Source organism: Pogoniulus pusillus, chromosome 6, assembly GCF_015220805.1.
Source record: "Pogoniulus pusillus isolate bPogPus1 chromosome 6, bPogPus1.pri, whole genome shotgun sequence".
NCBI classification, from domain to species: domain Eukaryota; kingdom Metazoa; phylum Chordata; class Aves; order Piciformes; family Lybiidae; genus Pogoniulus; species Pogoniulus pusillus.
Window position 1 is genome coordinate 5,401,582 of NC_087269.1, and position 20,388 is coordinate 5,421,969.

A 20,388-nucleotide genomic window follows, 5' to 3' on the forward strand; every position below is an offset into this window, starting at 1 on the left:
CTTACTGATGCTGGACTCAATCCCCTCGTCGAGATCATCAGTAGAGATATTGGACAGGACTGGGCCCAGTATTGATCCCTGGGGGCCACCACTAGTGACAGCTGCCAACTGGATGTGGCACCATTCACCACCACTCTCTGGGCCTGGCCCTCCACAGTCCTATTGCTACCTGACATTCTAAAAAGTGCCTCCTGGCCACAGCTCCATTGGAGTGAATCCCAGAAGCTGTCTGCTCTCAGTAAAATGTGAAATGGTTGAATATGTCTTTACCACGTGGATTATCCATTCCCAGCATACAGTACAGCTCACCATTGTTAATTTTTGTGTGCCCAGGTCAGAAATGCTGACCTACAACAACTGTATTGCTCTGCTTCCTAGGGTAATAAAATCTCTTACAGCATTTCAATATCCACTTCAGGTAGTCACAAACTTACATCAGGTGAGCTATGTTATTTTGAGAATTGTATTACCCCTGTCAGTCAGCATGTCTTATTTTAAGAACAGGGTACTTCTGCATTGCTTTTCTTGAGATGAAAGGAGGTTTTTCTCTTCTCTACTGAAATTTAACTATTTATTTGCAGTCAACTGTGATTATAGTCTAGGTAGAATATCAATTGACAATGAAATAATTAATTTCTTTCTTGATTCAGTGTGGTAAAGCTGCCAGTAAAACATTATTTCAACAAAACAGATCTATTTATGTGTATGAGATTGGTGATGGGGAAGTGTAAAACAAGCAGAAGTCATGCAGAGATTTTTACTGTGTCCTGCCAGGGTTATTATCTGATTGAGGAAGGTCACTGCATGCAATGACACAACAATGAAGTCTCTTGCAAAGCAATGGTCACAGTACTTGGGATACTACCAAGGTGGTTTGGAGCAATCAGTTAGAATCATAGAATCATAGAATCATAGAATCAACCAGGTTGGAAGAGACCTCCAAGATCATCGAGTCCAACCTATCACCCAGCCCTAGCCAGTCAACAGTTGATGGAGAGAGATTGTAGAAATACTTAGTATTTATCTTGAGTTCTGCAGACTCTTCACAAGCAATCACTCTTAATTAGTTGTCTGTTGTAGCAACACTGTTTTGGAAGTTCATCCTGCTGGCTGCCTGACAGGATTGTTTTTTTAAGCTTTCATTGTCTGTTGGTGCATATTAGGGCATGTGAAATCTTTTTTTGGAGTGGGTGCATGAGGCTTATTATCTATCCCAAGGGGGAATGCACTGCCTGTTCTAATTTCTTTTAAAATAAAATAATTAGTTTTATCCATGTTTTTAAATAATGGCTGTAGAAGCTATGTAAAAAGGATGCATTTTTTTTTTATTCTTGCAAGTGTTGGGTTTGTTTTTTTCACTTCTATGAGTGCTAAGAATTAGTGCTGGATGTTTTTTGCACTCCAAAATGATGCTGGAAGGTTACAGAATTTTACTTTGGGCTTGTTTTATTGTTTCTTTTGAGGGGCAGAGGGTGTTTGTGTTTTTTTTTTTGTTAACTTAGAGACCCCTGATTAAAATAGGGTCTTGTAGAGCACAGCTTTGAATATAATAGTTCTTTGCAGCCTCTTGAGAATCAAAGTTCATTTTTTTAGCTGCCTAGGCAAATGCTTAAAAATACTAACATTTTAACATAAAACTGTTGTTGTTTGTTTCCAGGAACTTAAGTTAAAATTGAGCTGAGTATACTCTGTAAGCTGCATTTGTATTTTAGGATGTCTTGTAAGTCAGAATAGTAGATGAATAGGAGTAATGCAGCTGGTGGTGTGCAAGTACAAGTGCCATTGTTTTAAGAGTCTTGTGGGTTTGGAAGAAGGAGGTTGGCATTCTGGTAGAGCTCATAAATGCAGCTCTTTATGCCTATGCTACCACTGATTTGTCTCCAGCAGCATCGGGCATCTCAGAGTTGGTCACCAGCCTATCACAGGTCCAAATCTCTGAGTTCTCAAAATGAAGGTGGAAATAAATTAAGGCAAAACTGGTGTTCTTCAGGCTCTTTTAACTGAGAGTTCTGTGCTTCTATAGAGTTGCACTGTCATGTTTCTGTGGCACTGAATGGGATACAGGTGAGCCACAAACTAAGTGTGCTTTGTTGAGGTGTATATAATTTAGGACTGTTACTGAGGACTGTGTGCTGAGACTGGAACTCCTTTCTCTCGTGGAACCTTCTTCTGTCTTTAATGGGCTCTGTCAAGTGTGGCACTATGCTCAGGAGCTCCTGAGCTCCATATGCAAAAGGCTCCAAAGAATGTGTAGCTTGAGAATCACATGCAAGAAAACTGTCTTGCATTCAAAGTTCAGAGGGTTTGGTCCAGTTCACTAACTCGTGGCAAGAGATTTTTGTAGTAGTAATAAGGAAATGGAATGATAGCAGCAAAAACTGATACTCTTTTTGTGTCCTCTTGAGGTTGCACAAACTCTAGGAGGCCTTGGAGCACAGCTTGACAGCAAGACAATTTATATAGTGAAGTGTCTTAAGTGATGTTCCCCAGAATCTGATGGGGAAATAAATGGCCATATGCTTACTCCATATTTGCTTAGCTGCCAGGCATGACAGTCATTCCTTCCCAGAGCATAAAGTGATGGTTGCATTGCCAGACACAGCAGGCTAATAATATTCCACAGCAATCTAAGTTTCTGAATTTCATTAACTGTATCTGATTTTATTCATTTATTTTGTTTTTCTGCTACATTGTAATAACTTAAATTTCATCCTAATATTTCAAGATTCTGGTATGCATTGCAAGGATGCAAATTAAAATATGTAAGCACTGTAATAAGAATCAGTCCAAAGACTGAGAAATAGGGAAAGGAATAATTAAAGGGAAAAAAAGCTGAAAGCTCACAGTGAGCTTATTGGCATAATGGCTGTTTTGCAGGATGTCAAGTTAACATGGAATTCCCAAATGTTTTGAGGATCAGTGTAAACATCCTGGGTTTAATTTCTAGTAGCATACAATGCAACAATCACCTAACTAATATGAATAGCTAAAAATAAGTAAAAGAAGCTTTTGGTCCTTCAGAAAAATCTGCTTTCCACACAGCATAATTTAGGAGTCTGATTCCCATTCATTATGTTGTCAGAGTAAATGGTTCAGGCACTAAAATGTTTAAATCAGTTGCAGGAAAGGTAGGGTTTTTTTCCCAAAACTTTTTTAATCTCTAGGCATTTAGAAGCTAAAATATTTAAGCAGCCTCTAGACCCAATGCTTGAGTTTTTAGCTACCATTAAACATCAAAAGACAAAATTACAAGCTCCAGTTGTAAACCTGAGCTTGTGATACATCCTAAACCGAATTCTGCTGTGCTGAAGTTTCTATACAGGCTGCAAGTAACCAACATGCAATGTTAGATGCTTAACTACCTCATAAAAAAGTAGGTGTTTGGAAGGAAATAGTAGATTTCATGTAGTTCTGTATTTAAATAGGAAAAATAACAAAGTACAAAATGTGCTTGCTGTGATTGTGAAATCAAATACTTCAAAGCACTCCTCAGAATCAGCATTGTAGGATGTCTGTCTCCATTATGAGAAATAAAAATAATAAACTACTAATTTTTCTCCCTCCAACATGATGATTGGAAAAGGTTCTCACCTCTGCTGAGCTAAAATTGCAATCTGAGATAATACCCCCCCAAAATTCAAACAACCTTTAATTTTAAGTAAAATTATACATGTAAATAAAAGGTTATGGCTGAATATGGTTAAGCAAATCAATTCCATTTGCAGAGGTGAAATGGAAGACATGACTGATAGCTGTGCTGAATCAAGGAAATCTGTTCTGCCTGTAATGTGGTAGGGAAACTGCACAAGTTGGATGGCTTGCTTAGTCAGTGTCACCTGCATGATCCTACTACAGTTGGTTTTGAATCTGTGCTGCTGCGGCTTACCTCCCTTTTACTGGTTTCTAATGTTATTGATTGTCTCTTACAAACTTTCACTACAAACTGAAAATCATAATTGGATCTGGAACATGACCTTGAGGTATGTGAGACTTCACCATGGTGGAGAGCAAGGGTTTTTGCCCGGTCTGGATGTGTGGAAGAAGTGGAAAATCACTTCATTAGGTCATCTGAAGGACACAGGAGCAAAAAGGCCAGAGTTCTTTTCAGTGAGCAGAGAGAGGAGCAATCACAGAATGTCAGGAGCTGGAAGGGACCTCAAAAGACCATCTAGTCCAACCCCCCCGCAGTGCAGGACCACCCATACCAGATCACACAAATGCATAGAGGTGTCAGAGCTGGATGAGACCTCAAGGATCATCTAGTTCCAGCCCCTCTGCCTTTGGCAGGAGCACCTCATGCTACACTGCGTTGCTTAGAGCCCCATCCAGCCTGTCCCTAAAGACCTCCAAGGTTGGGGCTTCCACCACCTCCCTGAGCAACCTGTGTCAGTGTCTCACCACCCTTATGGTGAATGCATCCAGGCTGGTTTTGAGCATCTCCAGAGAGGAAGCTTCCCCAGCCCTCTTGTTCAGCCTGTTCCAGTCAGGGCAGGCTGTGTAGGTTGGAGGGTATGTAGAATCCTAGAATCAACCAGGTTGGAAGAGAACTCCAAGATCCTTCAACCTATCACCTAACCCTATCCAATCAACTAAGTGCCTTATCTAGTCTTTTCTTGAACACCTCCAGGGACAGGACTCCACGGCCTTGGGCAACCCATTCCAATAATGTCTGGTGAGGAGGCATTTGGCTTGAATATGGCAACACCTGGGGCTTGCACACAGGCATAATGAGAGTCAGAGAAGCCCAGTTTGTCTGTAGGTCTCAGAGTGAGTAGGCAAAAAGTCCATTTGTTAGGAAAACCCCATCTTTTTTCCTTTTGAACCCTGCAAAGTTAGTTTGAGCATGAGCAAGAAGCAATGATCACAGAATCTCACAATGCTGATTGTTGTCTGGTTTCTTTTTCCACAACCACTGCTCACAGTACACTATGTTAAAAACAAAACCCCAACAAAGCAAAACTAACTTTCCCCCCCCACAGGCTATTAATTTTTTTTTTGTGCATCCATAACAGAAGTTCCCTGCTAATGTATTAAACCCTGGGGGGAAAAAAACAAAGATGGGGCTATAACTAGCACTGTCACTAGGAACTGTGATGCAGTAAAACAGAGGTCATTGTTTTTAATAGTTGTTTGCATCAATGCTTTCAGAATGCTTGTGAGAAGTCAGGGAAATGGCTTCTGGAAGGAGGCTTATGGTGGTTGTACAGCCTGTGGGCTGTGGTCCTTGAGGCTTGTTTTCTGTCAGCTCTTACCAGTACTCAAGTGAGCTGGTAACATGAGTGGGGCGGTTTGAATTCAGAAAGAAATGCTTCCATGGATTTCACTATAACAAAAATGCATCTCCCCTTTCTGTATTCATTCAGGATTCTACAGTACTTTCTTCTGAGCTATTGTCCTCAGTGAATTATGGGTACAGTGGTGAGAGCCTGCATCTGCTCACCATCACCTCTGGCTGGAAGCCCTGGCAGGAAAGCCTCTGGGGTTCAGCGTGGCTGCAGAGCTCCCACCTTACTTAGCAGACAAAAAATGTTCTATGCAACCCCAGCACCTGTTTCTTCCTTGAGAGGCAGTATATTTCCCCCATATCTCTTTAAAATATGAGTGAAGAATATTCATGGGCTTTGTGGGTTTTATTGGGTAATATTTTGTGTAATGGCTCCTCTTTTTTTTTTTGCAAGCTTATTCCAGTTGCTTCATGTAACATGCACAGATGTGCTCTTTTGTAATTGCACTTGTAATGTCCTCCATGTTATGAAAATGACTGCTGATTTTTAAGCTGAAATAAATAAAATGTCTAGTTTATATTGCCAGTGAGTTTTATCCTTCTGATTTTCAAATGCAAGCTTTCATAGTCAGAACTGCTACTTTTCTTTTAAGCCACTGCTGTGAAAAAGAATCCCACAACTTCTTTCACATGAAACTAAAAAGTCATTCGAGGCTCTTTTTTTAACCTTTCAGAAAGTCACTCAATTGAGCAGTCAGGTTGTATTATTCTATATCTTGTCTAACATGAGGAAACAGTCCCAAAAGAAAGATATCCCAAATTAACGCCACACTTTGTTAAACAGAGACATTCTTGGTTTTCACTGAGCTAATTCGATCCAGTTCAGTTAACTCCCTTTTTTTGTGTGCTCTCACATCACAAAAGGCAGGCATGAATGAAGCAAGTTCATCATGTGTTTGACACATCACTGTGAAACTAAGAGGCGGGCAGTGAGGGAGGGTTCCTGCCTTTAGCTTTCCAGACAATGCCTCATTAAAGAGGCCTCTGATTCAAAACCCATCTCTAGCAAGCTAGACAGGCTGCTGCAGATCACTGCTACAAACAGGTATAATGGGAATTAGCCAGAAGTTGGTTCATCAGGCACTCTTGATTCCTAGTTGTGACTGTCTCTGTAATCCAATCTTTAGCTACTGTCCTCAGTCCAGCAGCTGGTTGGCAAGACTTCTGTATGAGGAGAATAACTGTGGTAGTTTGGGAGTTTCACCACTGCCATGACTTTGTTTCTTGTTTTTGCATCTCCCAGCAGATAGAGACATCACTACTATTTTTCTTTTTCAAAGCCAGTGTTCTAATTTCTCTCATTAAAATATTCCAGTTAGCCTCAAACCAGCACAATAATGTGCAGGATATAAAGAAAGGTTAATGGAAAAGAAAGTAGATGTGGTGAGTTTGGAGCTTCCCCCCTCTCCCACTATTGAAGTTTACCAGACCAGCTCAGATGGCTTGGGATGTAAGATGAAGCTCTCTTTACAGCAAAGCTAAATTTACAAGCATATATACACAATGTATTTACAATTATATACAAGTAAGAAATAATACAGAAATCCACAAACTCCTTCCTGGACAAAAACTGCCCAGAAAGGCTCCAGCTATCCCCTCTTTCTCCTCCTACTTCCCTACAGTCAAAGCAATCAGTAAAGCTTACATTCTTTTCTGTTAGCCAAGCTTAATGGAAAGTTAGGAGGGAGATATTAAGGAGGGAGAAGAAAGAAAATAGATCCAGCATCCCAGACCAGAGTGGGACAAACTGTTGATATTTTGGCTTTTTATCCCTCTCAGCTAAACCACTGAATGATACAGACTTCATAATTATTGTCTTTTCACTGCCAATGATCTAATCTCTCACATTATAATATTCTAGTTAGCCTCAAACCAGGACAATAGACCAAAAAAATGCTCTCAAGAAAGAAATGAATTTTACAGTTTGTATCATTTGTTTGTTAATTGTAGTCCTTATAGACCATGAAGTATATGGCTTATAAAGTCAGATTGACAGTTATAAAGTGCAAAATACTTTAAGCTACCTTTAAAATCGTGAAAAGTATAAATACAGGGTGGGGGTTGTAACATTTTGCATCCTCCTTAGTCAGCAAACACCACCCAGCACATGCAATCAGACTAAACAGTAGAACGATGCCTGCTGTGGTCCTGCCAAGCAAATAGCATTTGTGAGCCGTGTCCAAATCCTGAACACAATTTCAGAGAGTTTTGCCTCCAGACTTGCTGTAGGAAGCACACAAGGATGTAGCAGCACCGATTTCTGAAGATGCTTGCTAATAATTTCATCAGCTTGACAGACCAATGCACCGTTTCTTAGTCTGTGACACTTGAATGCTGCCTGCTTCTAGCAACATCAGCTGCACTTCTGCAGGGAAGGAAAAGAAAAGCTCAAGACAACAACATAACGAAGTAGCTTTGTTTTTTGGGATGTGGGGGCTAATGACTAGGTTTACAAAATAAGAAGTGACTGAGTTTTAAGTATGAAACAAATGCTGCAGAGAGAAGCTGCCTTTTCAGCTCGGACTTAAGCTGGTGATCTCACTGGATTTTCTAAAGGACATTCCTTCTCTACCAGCTGCTATGAAAGCTGGGAATGCTGCATGGTAGTCAGTAGGGGGCTGTTATTTAGCAATCTCGTCCCAGGGACCTGTTTCCAGAATATTTAAGTAGCTCCTTTTTTTGTTGTTTTTAGAAGCTTGAGGTGAATCTAGAGATAAGAGCTGGGGAAGCCCTATCTGCAGTATCCTCTTTTTGCACTGCTTTGTTGCTTACTCAGATTTGAAGACAAAAAGAACATGAAAAATAGACAAGAAATGTGAACAAATAAGCTGTGAAGACTTCCATTAACTTTGAATATTTTCCTGCTTCTCTTAAATTCAACAAATTGAAGAAAATCACTTCTATTAAATAGCTTATTTATTCCTAATGTGTTCCTAATACATTTATTCCTAATATATTCCTAATTCAGTAGTGTCTTTTGGTCTGAGAAGTATGAATGGCTAACACTTGGAGTTTTGTTTGTTTTTCTTTTCTCCCCACAGTTTTAACATAAATCCTTCTGGCTTTGAGGACCTCAGGAAAACAATGGTGAGTTATGAAGTGTTGTGGAAAGCCATCAGTAATTACCAACTCATTTGTGCTTGTTACAATATAAGCTGTTATTCTGGTTTAACCTTCTATAATAAATGTTGGGTTTTGGGGGGTTTTGTGTTTATTTGGATGCAGCCAGATTGGAAAATTACAGGAATCTGTTGGATTCTCTCTAGATGCAGTCTACTTCTGGTGTGATGTAGAAAAGAAAAAAAAATAGTTAGGTCTTTGCACATAAAGTCAAAAGAAAACTTGCTTTGGGGTATTTCAAATGACTTCAGAAGAGTAATAGTCAGGTGAGGAAATTTGCATTAGGTAGTGATGGATTAATTGACCTAACAGGAGTTTCCTGTTGCTGTAGTTGGAGTCTTGAGGACAGTCTTTATATGGCAAGTCAAAATGCAAGTAAGGGACTGATTCATGACAGGATTAATAATACAATCAAGGAGCAGTCTGTCTGGAAACACTAAAAATAGAAGTACTGTTACTCTGAATATTCTTCTATGATTCTAAGTTCTTTACAGTGAGAGTGGTGAACAGGTTGCCCAGGGGTGTTGTGGATGCTCCCTTCTTGGAAGTGTTCAGGGGCAGGCTGGATGAGGCTTTGAGAAACCTGTCCTAGTGGGAGATGTCCCTGCCTATGGCAGGGGGTTGGAACTGGATGAGCTTTGAGGTCTTTTCCAGCCTAAACCATTCTATGATTCTTTTGACTCTAAAAGTACCTAGAATAAACTGTACATTGAATAAATTGAACCTAGAATAAATTGAACAGTCTATGATGAAAAAAAAACCAACAACCCAGACTCCACAGCTCTCCTCTGCAGTGTCTTTGTTTGAAGGAAACTGTGGTTGTACTTGAATTCGTTCTGTGAAGAGATGAAATCTCGAGGAGTGGTTTTGTTTTGAGTCCTAAAAATACATAGAAGACAAGTTTCACAAGCAGATAGGACTCACAGCTGCTTGTTTTCCCCTGATTTATGTAAATGATTTGTAATAACATTCGATGCCATTGTAAATGCCCAAGCTTTTATAACTTAAGTAACTGGTGGGAGATGTCAGAGTATGTGAAGGCTGCCTTTGATCAGATAGTAAACTGAATTCTACCAGGCAGTGACTTAATCTCTGACAAAAAGCAACATCAAAAAATTGATTTAACTTAGCAGCTATTGTCTGTAAAGTAACCATAATTACAGCTTCTAGCTGCTCACAGATGTACCACTGCAAATCATGTCATTTATTGCTGGTAAAAGCATTGGTTTAATTCTTTTGAGCAATAAGATGTGAATTGTTTTCTTTAAAGGATTTAAAGGTGATAAAAGAAATCCTTGATGATTTTTTTCTTTCTTTTGGAATACCAGCTCTCCTAAGTGTCAGTTGTAGGATTATGAGGTGGTGCTCATTTAATACAAAATACAAATCAAGAGGAGCAGAAACTATCTCTCTCCCTCAGTTTTGAATGAAACCATTTGAATTGATTTGAAAAAAAAAAAATCCAAGATTGCTTTCTAAGGTGTTTGAAGTAATTTATTATTAGTTCTGCAATAATAACCTTCACCAAGTTATTATATTTCTTCCTTGTGCATCACATTTAGTAATTATGTTTGTATGTCTTCTGCTCTGGTGCCAACACCTGTCTCTGAAAGCACTGTTTAAATGGGAGCAGTAGCCAGTTGAAAGGGCAGTGTGAGCTCTTTAAGGCCTAATTAAGAGCTGAAAGGGAGATGAAGGAAGTAGGACAAAAGATGTGAAAGTATCTTAGATGATATTCCCAGCGCAGAATTCCTCATTAGAACAATAAAGAGAAGATCAGAGATTGCCAGGCCTTCATTTGTTCTAATTCCATTTCCTCTGGCTGTCAGTGTGTACCCCAATAGTACTTTGTAGCTGAGGCAGTCACTCCTTGCATGCCTTATTATTTAGAGTCTTGTCTTCTTAATAACTGACTGTAAGATTAATGGTTTGTATTATAATGGTAGTATCTGGTTTTGTAGAGGTACAGTTGTATCACTTAATTGCTCAAATTGAAGATGTTATTCCACTCAATAAGAAGGCATCTTTAAAGCATATGTATTGCACACAGTTTCCCAGTAAACTTTATAAAAGAAAGACCTCATTGCAGCTTAGTTTCTGGGGTTTTGACAAATCACAAAACTAGGCAAGCCCTCTCTTTTAGACTTGAAGTGTTAATGATGTCTTTTCCAATACATACCACCAAGAGAAGATTTTGCTCCCCCCTTGTAGAAGAATATGTGCTAAAAATCACAGAATCACAGAATGGTTAGGTTGGAAGGGACCTCAAAGATCATCTAGATCATCTAGTTCCACCTCCCTGCCACAGGCAGGGACACCTCCCACTAGAACAGGTCACTCAAGGACTCATGCAGCCTGGTCTTGAACACCTCCAAGGAGGGAACATACACAGCCTCCCTGGGCATCCTGTTTCAGTGTTTCACCACCCTCACTGCAAACAACATCTTCCTAACATCCAGTTTCAACCTCCCCTCTTCCAGTTTAAACCTATTACTCCTCATCCTGTCATTACAAGACCTTGTCAATAGTCCCTCCCCAGCCTTCCTATAGGCCCCCTTCAGATACTGGAAGGCCACTCCAAGGTCTTCTCAAAGCCTTCTCTTCTTCAGGCTGCAGGACCCCTTCTGAGCATCTCTGTGGCCTTCCTCTGGACTTGCTCCAACTGTTCCTTGACCTTCTTGTGTTAGGGGCTCCAGTACTCCGTTTAACAACCAAAAGTGAAGTTACTTTTCTATACTTGTTGGAAATCATGGAATCTCATAACATAGCAGGTTGGAAGGGACCTCTAGGATCACCTAGCCTGACCTTTCAGGGTAAGAATGTAGTTGAAATGAGTTGGCCCAGCACCTTATTGAGCTGGGCCTTGAAGCTGTCAAATGCAGGGGAGCCTACAGATGTCCGATTTTCATCAATTTAGCCATTTTAAGTGATCACTAACTCCCACTTTATTAAAATCTTGCATCTTGAAGCTTAAAAGATCAAATATCCGTACCCAAGTATGACATTAAATATCTCAAATGTAGTGAGAAACCCTTAAAAGCACAGGTTTTTGTGACCTACTATTAGACTATAATTGATGGAGAGAGGCTGATGGATGCGTCGTGCTTCAGCCTGTTTGCAGTGCACCATCACTTTTAATGAGGTTTATTTGGAAACTTGGGCCACCTGCATGTTTTAATGATTCCACACATGCCAGTGTGCAAATCTGGAGCTGTATGGAGCATGGAGAAGGAATGGATATGACTTTATTATGTGGTGGGTTTCCTAGCTGTGTGAGCATCACCGTTTCTACTGTAAACAAAAGCGATCTTGTGTTCTCCTGCGCTGTTAGAGGTGCAGAACCTTAGAGGTTGGAATTATCCTCCAGAGATCATCCAGACTTATTACTGCTGACCACCAATAAAAGATCATAGAATCATAGAATGAACCATAGAATGGTTTAGATTGGAAGGGACCTCAAAGATAATTTAGCTCCAACCTCCCACCATAGGCAGGGACACCTCCTGCTAGAACAGGTTGCTCAAGGCCTCATCCAGACTGGCTCTGAGCACCTCCAGGGAGGGAGTATCCATAGTCTCCCTGGGCAACCTGTGCCAGTGTCTCACCATCCTCACTGGAAAGAACTTCCTAACATCCAGTTTACCTCTTCCCTCTGCCAGTTTAAACCCATTACTCCTCATCCTATCATTACAAGACCTTGTAAATTGTCCCTTCCCAGCCTTCCTGTAGGCCTCCTTCACATGCTGGGAGGCTACTAAAAGGTCCCAGCCACTTGACACCCACCCCTCAGATATTTGCACACATTGATCAGATCTCCTCTCAGCCTTCTCTTCTCCAGACTAAACAGTCTCTCAGTCTTTCTCCATAGGGGAGATGCTCAACTCCCTCAGTCATCCTTGTGGCTCTCCACTGGACTCTCTCCAGCAGGTCCCTGTCTCTCTTGAACTGGGGAGCCCAAAACTGGACACAGTATTCCAGGTGTGGTCTCACCAGGGCAGAGTAGAGGGGGAGAAGAGCCTCCCTAGCCCTGCTGGCCACACTTTTCCTGATGCAGCCCAGGATGCCATTGGCTCTCTGGGCCACAAGGGCACATTGCTGGCCCATGCAGAACTTGCTGCCCACCAGCACTCCAAGGTCTTTCTCCACGGAGCTGCTTTCCAGCAGGGCAGCTCCCAGCCTGTATTGGGAGATCAGATTATTTTCCTTAACTAGAGGTTCCATACTTTTTTAATGTCTCCATTTCTGAATCAGATAAAGCAGTTTAGCACTGTTAGATAACAATGCTAATACTTTCATAAACCAACTCTCACAATCTTTTTCCCAATTACTCATTTCCAGATCTGTCATAGCCTGGTTGTTGATGATCCCAGCTAATTCTTCTTGACACAGAATAAGACATTCAAGCTTCCAGTGGTTAGGATTGCGTGTTGCCCTATGTTAAGGGATCTGATTTGTCCACCTCTGCTAATCCATGCACTTAACTGAGTTGTCAGAAGTGGTTACAGAGACAGTTCTGTTTTCCCTGGTGCTTAATTCTAGGCCCCCACTGCTTTAAAGTAAGCAAGGCATATACTCCAGTAGTGCACATTTCTGTGTTAAGTTCTCTGCTGCAAATAAGGTGCAGCCTTCTATCTTCACCTGAAATGGAAAACTGAAAGTTTTATGGTGTGATTCAGAGGCCAGTGTCTGGAGAACCATTTATGCCTAACAATAGAATATAGGAGACAGATGAGGGCTGCTATCATTTAGAGCTAAGTAAATGTTTTGCTGTGAGAACTCAGGAAAGTTACAACAGGACTTGAATTCTTAGGACTTCTTTGGTTTTGTTCTTATATACTTTAGGTTATCACATAGTAGATTTCCCCAAATTGAGCTGCTGTTTCTGTGGTTGCCACTGGCATAGGATGCTCAGAGGGCTGCAGCAGCTCTGCTGTGAGGACAGACTGAAGGAGTTGGGGCTGTTCAGTCTGGAGAAGAGGAGGCTCCCAGGTGACCTCCTTGTGGCCTTCCAGGATCTGAAAGGGGCCTCTAAAAAAGCTGGGGAGGGACATTTTAGGCTGTCAGGGAATGGAGCAAAGCTGGAGGTGGGGAGAGTCATCCTTGAAGTGAGGAGGAAGTTGTTGAGCATGAGAGTGGTGAGAGGCTGGAATGGGTTGCCCAGGGAGGTGTTTGAGGCCCCATCCCTGGAGGTGTTTTAAGGCCAGGCTGGCTGAGGCTGTGGGCAGGCTGCTCTAGGGTAAGGTGTCCCTGCCCATGACAGGGGGGGTTGGAACTGGCTGATCCTTGTGGTCCCTTCCAACCCTGGTTGATTCTATGATTCTAAGAGAACCTTCTTCTGTCAAGAAATGCACATTAAAAGCAGGTGAAAAATGATAAGCCATCAATTCGTTCAGAGCCCTGACCTATTTCATGAACTCTGGGTGTATTTATCCATAGGATGGGAACCCTTTCGACGCCACCGCGGGATACCGTAACCTTACTTACGAAGAAGTTTTGCAGGAGCTGGTGAAACATAAAGAGCAACTGAAGAAGAAGGACACCCACATTCGTGAGCTTGAGGATTACATTGACAATCTTCTTGTCCGAGTGATGGAGGAAACACCCAGTATCCTCAGAGTGCCATATGAACCTTCCCGGAAAGCCGGCAAACTTGCCAAAAGCTAAGGTGGTGATGCTTGGGGATACTTAGTGGAAGGAAATCCAACTTGTTACATTCTGACTTCTCTTCATTCCTTTTCATCTAAGAAATTCCAGAAATCAGGGGAGGACAGGACTACAACATGGGGTTGGTTGGTTGGTTTGGTGTATTTTTTTTATTCCAAACACTAGCAGGGACTGCCAAAGGTCATATTCTGTTAGATCAGCTAAATGACTTTGGGTTTTTTTTTCCTTTTTGAAAACACCTTTAGGTACAGAATACTTACAGCAATGTTAATAATACAGAATCACAGAAAGCATCTGCTTGGAAAAGACCTCAAAGGTGATCCAGTCCAACCTTCGACCCAGCACTGAGGAGGTCAATACTAAACCATCTCCCTAAGCACCAGGTCCACACGCTGCTTGAATACATCCATACAGTTTATATAACAGCTTTGTGTTCACTGTGTGACAGTTCCAGCTGGGAAGCCTATGCTGTTATGAATGTTTTCTTGAGTGATTTTCTTGTTATGATGCAAATAGATCAACTCTGATATTCCAGCATGCCATCAGGAGCACTGTTTTCAAGCCAGCGTAGTATGCTTTGCTAAACCTAACTGTGGTTTGCCGTGACGGAATGTAGTCTGTTCTACACAGGTTAGAGGAAAACAGTGATGCACAATCTTTGCAGAGTCAATGCTGTATTCTATACAATGTGCTCTTTTTTTTGTATACCAATGCCCAAATCCTGTGCCCATTTCAGTAATGGCACGTGCTGGAAACAGTTTATTTTGATGCTGAATGTTGTGTATAACGACTGAACTTCAGTAGTGAGCTCACAGCTTAAGGTTGGGGTTTGGTTTTTTTTGTATGAAGCTGTTGCATGCCTTTTTATACGTTAAAGTACTTGGAACAGTGTTAATGGAATCTGAGGTAGGACTGAAGAAAAGTAGGGAGTAAAGGTATGAGTACTTTGTGTTCAGTCAAAGTCTGCTACAGTGAAAACGTAGGGGAAGTGAACAGACTGACTGAAATAGGATAATTCAAACATTACAGACGTGGCTGAATTTAAAGTTGAGTTTTACATGATATGTAGCTGTCTTAGGGTTTTTTAATCTTATGACAATGAAGTGTATGCCTTTAGAAATAGGCCATGCTGCTTAAGCACATATAGAGTACTTAGGCTTTTCATTAAAAGAAAAATCTATCCCTTGTAAGTACTTCTAAAAGTCATTGGGGGCAAGTAAAAGAAGAATGTAGTAAATGTAAGTACTTCTAAAAGTCACTTTTCATTGGGGGCAAATGAAAGAAGAATGTAGTAAATGTAAGTACTTCTAAAAGTCACTTTTCATTGGGGGCAAATGAAAGAAGAATGTAGAAAAAATGTCTTTATGGTCATCTAATAATTGTTTGTGAAAAGACATTTTAAAAAGGTATCTGTTAGGAAGAAATTGGTGAATGTATAATGGGAAAATACCATAGGAGAATCCTCACAACGTTGAGATAAACAGATTTGAGTTTTAATTTCCTTCCTGAGAGTCTGAGGTGGATTGTCTGCTGCTGTGAAACAGTAAGCTGACATTAAAAGAAAAAAGCAAACAACCAAGGAATATGTTAGATGTGGATTTAAGAAAACTTACTGCCTTTTCTTCCGTGTCTTTTTCTACTCCTGGTCTGTCCTTGGTTTCTTACAGCAGTACTGAAGTGGCTGTTGGCTGAGGAGGAGGTAAAAAAAAAAAAGGTTGAAATTAAAATCCAGTTTCTTGTTGTTATAAAAGATGTAAATGTGTTTTCCTTTCTAAACCTGCAAGAAATTTGGCCCAGCTTGAATAATTCTGATTTGGAAAGGTTGAAAAAGTTTGCTTTTGGCAATGTCAGTGTTGTGTGACAGGATGGGATTATTCTGTTAGGGAAAAAAATACTTCTTTGTACAGTTGTGCTCAGATTTCAACTACTGCTCTTTGGATTTTCCTTTTTCTTTTTTCTATCCACTACCTCCCATCCTCCTAGCACTATGTCCCCAGAATATATGCAGTTGGTGTGTTCCCAACCTACCGTCTTAGTGTAGATCATGGTGCCTGAATGGAGCCTGAGTGATTCAAGCCGCACCTACTTGTAATGCAGCAGCAGCAGGCCCAGCTTCAGCAGATAGTCTCTCTTCTGGTGACTGTGGTACCTCATAAACCACATGAATGTCCTTTTGACCCACTTTAAGATCTGACTGACTGTAAATTTGTTGTATTGGATGTGCCAAAGATTATGTACTGAGTTATGGTACATTTGCTGTTGGAAGTTAGGTTTTGCACTCAACTGGATTTTAATTTCCTAGTTCCACCAAGATGTATTTCAGTTACTCAGTATTTCCATACAAGCTCCTAAACTTCTCAAATGTTTTCTTGGCCAAAGCAAGTGGTTTTCTCATATTGTTAAGGGAGAAGTGCTGTGCAATTGTTTGAGTCATAGAATAGAATCACAGAATGGTTTAGGATGGAAGGGACCTCAAAGATCATCCAGTTCTAACCCCTTGCCATAGGCAGGGACACCTCCCACTAGAACAGGTCACTCAAGACCTCGTCCAACCTGGCCTTGAACACCTCCAGGGAGGGAGCAGACACAACATCCCTGGGCAACTTGTGCCAGTGTTTCACCACCCTCACTGGAAAGAACTTCATCCTAACAACCAGTTTCAATCTCCTCTCTGCCAGTTTAAACCGATTAGTCCTCATCCTGTCATTACAAGACCTTGTCGATAGTCCCTCCCCAGCCCTCCTGTAGATCCTCTTCAGATACTGGAAGGCCACTCCAAGGTCTCCTCCAAGCCTTCTCTTCTCTAGGCTGCAGAGCCCCAACTCTCTCAGCCTGTCCTCCCAGCAGAGCTGCTGCAGCCCTCTGAGCATCCACAGTCTTTTTGAAACTAACTGGTGAGAGGCTACCTGTAGTATCTACAACAGTTAAATCATCCACACCGATGGGGTTTGACAAGCAAACTAACCAGAGAATATGCTCCTGTGACTTTTCACCTGCAAGCCATCTAACAATTATTAAAATGAAACTCCACTATATTTAGCACCTCTGAAATCACTTCTTTTAGAATGTAAATGTAGAGTCTCAAACTGCATAATTGCCTAAAAGCAGATCATTTGACATATTTGCATACCAAGAACGATAAGCAGATTAAAGGTAGCGAAAAGATCAATTTTTGTGCATTAGTGAAGAAATTTAGTGAAGCTTTGAATGTGCTATCTAGTCTTGATCTGATCTGCAAGTGAACAAAAGCACCTTTTGTTTCTAACAGTTTGTCAAGAAATGACAAATGCAGTTGAGGAAAAGGTAAAGTTCCTACGAGGCAGAATGAGATATTTATATCTATGAAGATACTTCTGTGCAGTTAAAATCATTGAATGGTCTGGGTTGGAAGGGACCTCCAAAGCTCATCCATTCCAACCTCCTCTGCAGTCAGCAAGGACATCCTCAACTAGATCATGTTGGCCAGAGCTCTGTTGAGCCTCATTTGAGTATCTCCAAGGTCAGGGCCCAACCACCTCCCTGGGCAACCTGTTCCAATGGCCCAGTAACCTCATAGCTAAAGGTGCAGGCTGCTTTTGGAGCAGCTCTGGAAGATGCCACATGTGTTATTTCCTGCTTAGAATGACCATTCAGACATCTTTCATTCAGATACCATTCATCTACCTGAAGGGAAGTTGTAGCCAGGTGGGGGACAAGGGACACAGTCTCAAGTTGTGTCAGGGGAGGTCTAGGCTGGATGTTAGGAGGAAGTTCTTCACAGAGAGAGTGATTGGCATTGGAATGAGCTGCCCAGGGAGGTGGTAGAGTCACCATCCCTGGAGGTGTTCAAGATAAAGCATGGATGAGGCACTTAGTGCTGTGGTCTAGTTGATTGGCTAGGGCTGGGTGCTAGGTTGGACTGGATGATCTTGAAGGTCTCTTCCAAGCTGGTTGATTCTATGTTTCTATGATCTTTCTGTGTTTCAAGATTATTTTTTACAAGCATCTTCACACATTCTGTTTTGAATGAAAACTTCTCACGTGGAATGACTGAAAACAAAGGAAGTTCTGTTTCTCTCATGGGACAAAATTGTTCAACTTTCTTGCAGGTGATTTTTAAACCATAATAATGTGCCACTTCTGGTCAGTCTTATTTTGTTTGCCCTTTAAAATGCAGGGATGAAAATTTGTGGACATTGAGTGATTTGGAATTTTTAATCTGAAAAATTAGGACCCACCACACTTGGAAATTATCCTTTGAAACTGCTCATAGCCATCTGCTTTCCTTTAAAGAACAAATAGCAAGGTCCTACTTCAGTGTTGTAAGTAGCAAGTTTAAAGTTTCTACCATTCAAGAAGGACATTTAATATTTATTTATGTTACCTCTTGCTGCTGTATTTTAAGTTTAGCTTGGGTTTTCCACCTACTAATGAATGTAGCATTCTCCCTAGATTACACATAACTACATTTATTGCTCTTGGCTCTGTATCAAGAACTATTTGTAATTTTCCAGCTGTGAAAATGTTGCCTTGCACTTAGAAAAGGCTTCATGATTTGAGGACCTACTGAAAATCGTGCTGGTTAGGTACTAGTTTGAGTTTCTTTCTGTGCAGGATGCCCTTTTCTTCTAAGAAGCAGAACTGCTGTCTTAATATGTTTACTGCTGCACTGGAGGTTTATTTACACTTCCAGCTTAAAAGAATTATTGTCAGCCATCAAGTATAGAAAGTAAGCTCATGCTTTTTTGTTCTCTGTGTCCGTTATGCTGTAGATGTGATAGAAGCATTAGCTGTGGGCTTTTAAAATGGTCAAGTTTAAAGCATGTTGACTAACTTCCTCTCTTTGAAGTACGTGGTGAAGGATGATAGCACTGCTGTGTTGATGATGCTAGATTTAAGGGTCTGTCAGCACTTTAAGTACAAGCCCCTATTTTCAGGGATTTATGGCTTCTAAATGTAGATGTGCAGTCGCTGGAAGTGTTTAATATGCAATAGGTAGCACTTTAATCTGTTTGTGAAGGGGGTTGAGATTTGCTTCTGTTGAACAAGTTCCAATCTCCTAAAGCATGGAGGGCATTTGCTTTACCTTTCGCAGTTTGTGCTTTGAAGCAGCCACTATGTGTTGCAAATGGTAGAGCCATTCCTGTTCATCTTAGAAGCTTCCAGATGTCTTGTATGACAGTGTACTATAAAAAGCTGAAGATCCAGGTTACAGAGGAGGTCTGTAAAAGAATTGAACATTATCTGTAACTTAAGGGTTGATTTCTGTCTCGTGCAACCAATGGTAGTTTGTCCACCTTTAATAACGGTACAGAATCATAACTGTATGCACATGTGAAAACTATCAACTTAGACTGCATGAAAACAAAAATTTGGGGTTTTGTTTCTTTATTGCAACTTCAGCTCCTTTAATTTGATTCCAGTGTTACCTTTCTCTTTTAATTTCTGCTCATTAAATAAATATTGCATGTCTGACACTAATAAAGCACCACGATGCACTACCGCAGTATTCCTTGCATTGTGCTGTTCATCTGTGTCACGCAAAGCATTCAGCTCCCCAGCTCTGCTGGAGTGTGTGTTTGGAAGAACCATGCTGGTAAGGCTCTCAAACCAAAGGGAAGTGTATTTCCTTAAGGCCAGCTCTGAATTAATTACCTCTCTGTTTGCAGGGTAGCCTTTAAGGGACATCTCTTCAGTGATGTCCAAATCTTCTAAATAGTGAAAAAAAAAAATAACAAGCTCTTAACTGTGCTATTTTGTGTGTGTGGTTTCGTTGTTTGGTGTTTTAATGTGACAGCAGCAATGCCTTTAAATGAACTATTCCTCTGATTCTGTGTAAATATTGCTAGGAGAACTTTGGTGCTGCAGGCCAGAACTGCATTTAGCTCGAGGACAAACGCAGTGAGGAAGTTTGGATACAGAAAACGTGAGGGGTGTTTCTCTTTAGGCTCCACACAATAAAAGCCAGCCAGGATGACAGGAAAATGGAGCATTCTCCCTCCACCTCTCTGCCCCATTTTTTTCACTGCTCCTACAAGTTGTTCAGCACACTTTCCTTACCAAAAAAATACTTTTGCCTGGTTTCTTTTCGCTCAGGCAGCGAGACAGCAAAGTCTGTCTCCCAGCACTAGCAGCTTTTCTGGGTGCTACAGGAGATATGAAGAGTGGTCCTGGCTAATGAGAAGAACATTGTAAGTAGCTCACCCACTTACTTGAAGGGTTGGATTTCAGCGAGATGCGATTCCTTCCCTTGCAGTTGTCTGGCTCCATGATGAGGTCCTTCACGGGGTTTAGGAAGGCTTCTGCTGTTTGAAGTGTCCATGAAATGTGGTGGTTACAGG

The 20,388-nt window shown here is 41.1% G+C and overlaps 1 protein-coding gene across 4 annotated transcripts in view; it reads left to right on the forward strand.

Moving 5' to 3' along the window:
- RAB11FIP2 (RAB11 family interacting protein 2) overlaps positions 1–19,556 on the forward strand; it is a 44,992-nt gene extending 25,436 nt beyond the window's left edge. For 2 of the 4 annotated variants that reach the window (XM_064144287.1, XM_064144284.1), the window contains 2 exons: positions 8,326–8,371; positions 13,841–19,556. In XM_064144287.1, coding sequence (XP_064000357.1) covers positions 8,326–8,371; positions 13,841–14,068 — 274 coding nt within the window. In that variant the 3' untranslated portion in view covers positions 14,069–19,556. Of the gene's footprint in view, positions 1–5,363; positions 5,803–8,325; positions 8,372–13,840 lie in introns of those variants that run through there. The other 2 variants (XM_064144285.1, XM_064144286.1) reach the window with 2 other exon arrangements.
- The last annotated feature ends 832 nt before the right edge of the window (positions 19,557–20,388 follow it).